This window comes from Vipera berus, assembly GCF_964194415.1.
Source record: "Vipera berus genome assembly, chromosome: Z".
Classification (NCBI taxonomy): domain Eukaryota; kingdom Metazoa; phylum Chordata; class Lepidosauria; order Squamata; family Viperidae; genus Vipera; species Vipera berus.
In genome coordinates, this window is record NC_138205.1 from 128476623 (window position 1) to 128484308 (window position 7686).

Here is a 7686-nt window from a genome sequence, read left to right on the forward strand (position 1 = left end):
ATGTAAATAATGAGCAACCGTGAGCTTAAATGGACTCCAGAAGATGGTAGAGGACAGGAAGGCCTGGAGGAACGTTGTCCATAGGGTCGCGATGGGTCGGACACGACTTCGCAACTAACAACAAAATGAGCAACCGAGACTCAGTAACATTGATGATGTTACCTAGTCGGGTCAGGAAACCTGTGCAAACAAACAACCAAGCTCAGAGACTTTTATGGACATCACAAAATCTGAAGGCCATATGTGGTCAGCTTATTCTATGCTAGCCCTCAAGGAATTTGTTTCCTTTTGTTCGTCCTTAGCTGAATTAAATGTGCCAAATTGTAAGAGAAGAGCAAGCAGAGCCTGGGGGAGGAGTCAAGCAAGTCATCAGTCTAGAATCCTTACGTTACCACAAAAGGTTTAAGTCCAACTCCTTTTAAATTTCATTGACTGTTATCTAGGGACAATTTGATGCTGTGCATTAGTCGACTAGATTCTTGTGAATAGGCACAATCAATAAATTATCTTAACTGGAACTTAATGTGGTTCCAATTCTTTCTACCTGATTAAAATTGCCCTGTAAAAATTGATCGGCGGATTGCCTGTTCAGATAGTCCTCGGCTTAAAACTATTCTTTAGCAAGCATTCAAAGTTAAAACGGCCCTGGAAAAAATATGAGATATGTCCGGTTTTCACACTTATAAACTTCGCCGCATCCCTATTGTCACGTGATCAGAATTTGACCCCTTGGCAACTGGCATGTACTTATGACAGTTGCACTGTCCCAGGGTCACATGATTCCCCTTCTGCAACCTTCCCAGCAAAGTCAAGGGGGAAAGCCAGATTATGGTTAACGCTAGCATGATTCATTTAACAACTGCCGTGATTCACTTAGGAACTTTGATCATGTGACCACGGGGATGCTGCAACGGTTGTAGGTGTGGAAAACGGCCGTAAGTCACTTTTTTCCAATGCCATTGTAATTTTGAATGGCCGCTAAATGAATTTGTTGTAAGTCGAGGACTACCTGTATATATGTTCTCCAGCTTTGTCTTCCCTGGTTTAAGAGGGTGTCTCTCGGTCTTCGTCATTGTATGTGTTTCCCAAATAAATGTAGGAGTTTTTTCTTTCATGTCTGCTCTTTCTTTTATTCCCTCATTCACCTTTCCTTTTTCTGTTAATATAGGACCTAAAAACTCTGCTTTTTGGCTCCAGTCTTGGATGCTTCAATGAGGAATGGAAAATCCAGAGTTTTACGTTCAGCGAAAACCCATATTTGAAATACGGCATTGTACAAAAAAAGGTAACCACTTCCCCCTCGGGCTCCCCAAATCACTAAAAACCTCTTGCTGACTAGAATTGGTAAGCTTCACCTGCAAAGAACTTTCCATTGTCCCAAAGGTGCTTTTTTAAAATGGCAAACTGGACTTTGTTTTTCTTTGAAGGCGTTTCACTTCTCATCCAAGAAGCTTTTTCAGTTCTGACTGAACAGTGGAGGAGGGAAGGACTTATATTCCTTGCAGTCATCTGGTCATTAGTCCTCTTTCTGAGAGTTGATGATGCCACTTCCATCCTCCACCATTCAGTCAGAACTGAAGAAGCTTCTTACATGAGAAGCGAAACTTCAAGCAAAAGTCCAGTTGCCTCTTGAAAAAGCACCTTCAGGACAACCATGAGCTGGATGACCAAGAGTCTCCACAGACACTTTCCATTGTCTAGGTAGTCCTTGATTTACAACCATTAGTTTAGTGACATTGTCTTGGCAGCCCGGTGGGAGAGGGAGGGGCAGGGGCGTTACCTGCGCATGTGCAAATGTGAATGCGGCCACACATGCATGCCCACGTACAAACAGGCTGCGAGCATGTGCACCATGCAAACGGGACTGCGAGCATGTGTGTTAGGCTCTCAGTGACGGCAGTGCCTGTGTGAGCCTTGTGGCGCTGCCGCTGCCAGGCTCACGGCGATGCTATCACCAGCGCAAGGCTCATGCTGCGGCTCGCAGCGATGCCGCCCCCAGCATGAGGCTTGTGCCACTTTCCCTGCACAAGGATTGCACCGCAGCCTGCAGGGATGCCACCCCGGCACGAGGGTTGTGCCACCGCTCTGGCGTGAGGCTCACACCACTGCCCCTGCATGAGGATCATCCTGCGGCCCACAGCAATGCTGCCCTGGCATGAAGCTCATGCCGCCGCCCCTGTGCAAAGATCGCGCTGTGGCCTGTAGCGATCCCGCCCCAGCATGAGACTCGCACTGCCACCCGTGTGTGAGGATCGTGCTGTGGCCCATCTGTCGCACAAGGTTCATGGCAATGCCGCCAACTTCATGTGGCGCACTGCCGCCCACCTGCTGCTCATGGTGCTGCTTCCCCCATGCAAGGTTCGTGGCAACACCGCTGCCTGCACGATACTAGTGACGCTGCCACTACCTGCAGAACACTCATGACAACGGTGGCACAAAGGGGGGTGAGCACGCACACAAATGCATGCACTGCCCAGCTTCTCAGGTGGCCCAGCAGCCAAGAGGCCATGGCCGGATAGTGTGCTGCGGCTCGTACGTTGGGGACCTGTGGTCTAGGGTAGTCCTTGATTTACAACCATTAGTTTAGTGACACCTTGAAGTTACAACGGCAGTGAAAAAAGTGATTTATGTCTGGTCCTCATACTTAATGACTGTTGCAGCACCCCCATGGTCACGTGATCAAAATTCGGATGGTTGCCAACTGGCATGTATACATGGCAGTTGCAGGTCCTGGGGTCATGTGATCACCATTTGTAATTTTGTCAGCTGCCTTCCAGCAAACAAAGTCAATAGAGGAAGCCAGATTTCCTTAAGGACTGCACGGTTCGCTTAACATCTGCAATGATTGGCTTAGCATCCCTGGCAAAAAAAAGATGACATACTATCTGGCGTGACTCACTTAACAACCGGCTTGAATAGCGATGGAAATTCTAGTCCCCATTGTTCTCGTAAGTCAAAGACAACCTGTACCAAGGTTGTCCTGTCCACCCTAGTTTCCCCTAATCCGGGGTAGGCAGCCTTAGCCCCTTCATGACTTGTGGACTTCAACTCCCAGAATTCCTCAGCCAGCATGGGGGAACTATGGCCCCTTCATGACTTCATAGAATGAAGGCTATTGCTAAGCACATTTGATTTGTGCTTAGATTGTAAACCGCCCTGAGTCTTCGGAGAAGGGCGGGATATAAATGGGATTAAAATAAAAAAAATAAAATAAAAAATGACTTGTGGACTTCAACTCCCAGAATTCCTCAGCCAGCATGGGGGAACTATGGCCCCTTCATGACCTGTGGACTTCAACTCCCAGAATTCCTGAGCCAGCTTGGCTCAGCTTGGAAACCTCTCCCTTTCCCCTCAGCATGGCTGGCTCAGGAATTCTGGGAGTTGAAGTCCACGAGTCATAAAAGAGCCAAGGTTGCCTATACCTGTCCTAATCCAGTTTATTCCCAAGAGAAAAAATATTTAGAAAGAATTCATCCCTGATTCCCTGTCCTCCTCAACTGTTAATAAAGGTTAGTCCTTCCCTTGAAAAACGATTTTAAAAATTCTCCCTCCTCTGAGACAAATAGAGAAAGCTTCCAGCCAGTATCTCGGCCCGTCGTTTGGTAGCAAATTCCTGATACAGGCAAGTCTTCAACTTATGTTCATTTGGTGGCTGTTTGAAGTTACGGTACTGGGAAAAGTAACTTATGGCCGCTTTTCACACTTAACGACCGCTGCAGCAGCCCCATGGTCACGTGATTAAAAGTCAGACACTTGGCAACTGACTCTTGTTTATGGCGGTCGCAGAGTCCCGGGATCACATGACTTCCTTTTGCGACCTTCTGACAAGCAAAGTCCATGGGGGAGCCAGATTCACTTAACAACTGTGTTACTGATTTAACAACTGCAGTGGTTCACTTAACAACGGTGGCCAGAAAGGTCGTAAAATGGGGCAAAACTCACTTAACAACTGTCTTGCTTAACAAACATAAAAAACTGGGCTCAGCTGTGATTGTAAGCCAAGCGCTAGCTGTACATATATTTTTTTTCATTCGAAAGCATTTCCTATGGATCAGTAATGCCCTGAAGAGTGGGGGTGGGGGAGGAAACCTTTCAATCCCCCCCTCCTCCCTCCAACCCAAATTCTAGGTGGGAGGAACGCTTTCAATCCCCCTCCCCCCCCTCCGACCCAAATTCTAACTGAATTGCCGAGTTTTACTGTCCAACTTGAGCCCTTTTCACAGGGCTTTGAAATCACCCACCGTGGCTGTTTCTCTCCCCCTTAACATTTTAGCCATCGGAAAACCCAGATGCATTTGGTTTTGCTGGTCAGAACAAAGCCACCACATACCTAACCTGGCCCGGCCTCGTCAGGAAAACATCCAGGGACCTGAAGTTTTAATTAAGAACCTGGCAGCGTCAGATCTCATTGTATCCGCGAGGGAGGGTCGCCGGAGAGCGGCCAAGGACAGCAGCGGTGTGGAGAGGCCATCGGCCAGGTGAAAGCGATCCAGGCCTGCAAAGGGGACTTTCACACGTATTGATTTCCTCCATTCTTTCCTGGCTTCTTTCAGGGTGGGCCATGCGGGGTGCTGGCAGCCGTTCAAGCCCACGTCCTCCAACATCTTATCTTTGGTGACAGTAGCCGGAACAACACGGTTAGGTAAGTCCACGTTCCCCCGAGGGGCCCCGCAGGCTTTTCCATTCCCGTTCAAGGAAATTCCCCCTCTATTGTTGTGGGGGAAATGGGGGTGATCCTAGCTTTGACCTCCGTGGTGGAGTTGAAAAGTGTAAGCCGTGGGAATCATGCAGATTTCAGCTCAGTTCAGAGTAGAGCTGGGAGGGACCCCCGAGGTCCTCTAGTCCAGCCCCCTGCTCAAGCTGGAGACCCTATGCCATTTCAGACGAGTGGCCGTCCAGCCTCTTCTTTAAAATCCTCCAGTGATGGAGCGCCCACCACTTCTGGTGGCAAGCTGTTCCACTGGTTAATTGTCCTCGCTGTTAGGAAGTTTCTCCTTAATTCCAGGTTGCTTCTCTCCTTGATGAGTTTCCATCCGTTGCTTCTTGTCCTGCCTTCAGGCGCTTTGGAGAATAGCTTGACTCCCTCTTCTTTGGGGCAGCCCCTGAGATATTGAAAGCTTACTATCATATCACCCCTAGCACTTCTTTTCTTTAGGCTAGTTATACCTAGTTCCATCAAATGTTCTTCATTTGTTTTAGTCTCCACATCTTTAACCATCTTAGTTGTTCTTCTTTGCATTTTTCCAAAGACTCAACGTCTTTTTTGTAATGTGGTGACCAAAACTGGATGCAGCATTCCAGGTGTGGCCTTACTAAAGTTTTATAAATTGGTACTAATACTTCACGTGATTTTGATTCTATGCCTCTGCCTAAACAACCAAGGATTGTATTAGCCAAGGATGACAGAGAGGTGGGGAGTCAAGGTGACTTAACCAACTGAAACCTTGTTCTCTGTTTGTGTTTTGCAAAAGGCAGGTGATCACACAGCTGGGATGAATGCAAATGGGAACTTCCAAGTGGAAGGAATTTCAGGGGGTGCATAATGTGTGAATGGGAGTACAATGCACCCCAGCATCTCAGGCAACATCTGTCTTGGTGACACCCCACTGATACACCCTAACCCGTAAACCTAACTCTAACCTTTAACCTTATAAATATATAACACTGACTCTGTTAACCCTAACTCACTAGCCCCTTACCTTAACTCTTAAATTTAATCTCTTACCTTCCTAATCTTAACCATTAATCCTAGCCCTAACATCTTCATCTCTAACCCTAACCCCTAAACATTAACCATAACCTAACCTCAACAATAACCTTAATCCCTAACCCTAATCCCAATCCTAACTCTAACACCTAACTCTCAGCACCATAACCCCTAACTCTAACCCTTAATCTTATTCTTCTAACTCTCTTTAACCCTAACCCTCAATCCTAACTCTAATGCCCTAGTCTCTAACCCTAGCCCCTAAGCATTAACCATAACCTAACCTTAACCCTAATCCCTAACCCTAATCCCAATCCTAACTCTAACACCTAACTCTCAGCACCATAACCCCTAACTCTAACCCTTAATCTTATTCTTCTAACTCTCTTTAACCCTAACCCTCAATCCTAGCTCTAGTGCCCTAGCCTCTAACCCTAGCCCCTAAGCATTAACCATAACCTAACCTTAACCCTAATCCCTAACTCTAATCCCAGTCCCAATCCTAACCCTAACACCTAACACCCAGCAGCACAACTCTAACCCCTAACCCAGGGATGTCAAACTTGCAACATCATGTGACGTGTCGTGACGTTTTGCAACTTTTTCCCCATTGCCTGAGCTGGGGTGGGTGTGGTTTTGGCATGATGCATCTGGCCCGTGGGCCAGCAGTTTGACACCCCTGTCCTAACACTAACACTAATCTGAACCCTAATCCTCTAGCCCTCAGCCTTATGTGCGTCAACATTGTACATTTCCTCAATGAAACCCATCCCTTGCTCAGTGCAACAACGTGGGGCAAAAGTAGACAACTCTCAGAATTCATTAGCTGAAGGATTCTGGGAGTTGAAGTTCCCACTCAAAGGGTGGGCATTGCTGCCTGAGACAAAAGGAGGGGGCTGCTGTTAGGACTGAAGAACCAAGAATGACATGCAGGTTTAATATCATTAACCTACAGACAGAATCTTGCCAGGTTAGCTGCCTAAGTATAGAGAGGTTGTGTGAAGCACTAGAGAAGGTCTGACTTGGCCCTCTTCCTGTCTGCAAGACATTCCAGTATCTGCTGTCTCTTAGCCCTCTGGGAAAGAGCCTCTAGGACTATTCCATCACAGCTTGCAGGCTTTTTCAAGGAATACCGAGGCCTCCAAAAGATGGAGGTGCCATCATGTGGAACACAGAATTGAGCTGGGCATTAGGCTTATTGATCTTCCCAACTTCCATGACACCAGACAAATTTGCAAAGGGAAAGTCCAGCAGTCAGAACATCATGCTGAAAGAAAAGCTTTGTGCATCAAAGTTGGCCTTCAGATCTCAGCTTGATGGTGGTCTCTTGGGCTATGGGTGGTGAGAGCTTGGGTATCTCTTGACTAAAATTCCCAGTAGCCTTGGCCATCAAGGCCTATGGTCTGAGATGCAATATAGAAATCAGCAAAAGGGTCTTTTGGCCACATACCACCATCCTAAACTGTACATTTCCTTTGCCACTTTACGTCTCTCTTTAGAAGAGAATCTTTGTAGCTCATGGTTGAACTGTGGGATCCTCAGTGCTCTTGGTTGAGCTTGGTTGTTTTCCTGTAGACATTTCATGACCCAACTAGGGAACAGCATCACTGCTAGAAAGGAGTGGAGTTTGCATAGTGGAGGACAAGAGGGAGGAGGAGGAGGAGGTCTGTGGGGTTCTTGGTGCTCCCTGAGATTGGTAGTTTTCTTGTAGATGTTTCATGACCCAGCTAGATAACATCATCGGTGGTGGGAGGGAGTGGGGTTTGAAGAGGAGGAGAGATGATGATGATAATGATGATGATGATGATTGTGGAGTCTTTGGTGCTCTCTGAGGTAAATGGTTTTCTTGCAGACATTTCATGACCCAGCTAGATAATATTATCAAATGTAGAAAGAAATGGGGTTGGAGGAGGAGGAGGAGGAGGAGGAGGAGGAGGAGGAGGAGGAGGAGGTGGAGGTGGTCGAGGTCTATGGAGTAC

General features: G+C 47.2%; 1 protein-coding gene across 1 annotated transcript in view; it reads left to right on the forward strand.

The window, feature by feature from the left end:
- Window positions 1-5496, forward strand: part of MINDY4 (MINDY lysine 48 deubiquitinase 4) — a gene marked incomplete at its 3' end in the record, with an annotated part of 30121 nt that extends 24625 nt beyond the window's left edge. Inside the window, exons 8-10 of the mRNA XM_081346287.1 lie at window positions 1169-1285; window positions 4554-4642; window positions 5472-5496. Coding sequence (XP_081202413.1) covers window positions 1169-1285; window positions 4554-4642; window positions 5472-5496 — 231 coding nt within the window. The remainder of the gene's footprint in view (window positions 1-1168; window positions 1286-4553; window positions 4643-5471) is intronic.
- Between the last annotated feature and the right edge of the window lie 2190 nt (window positions 5497-7686).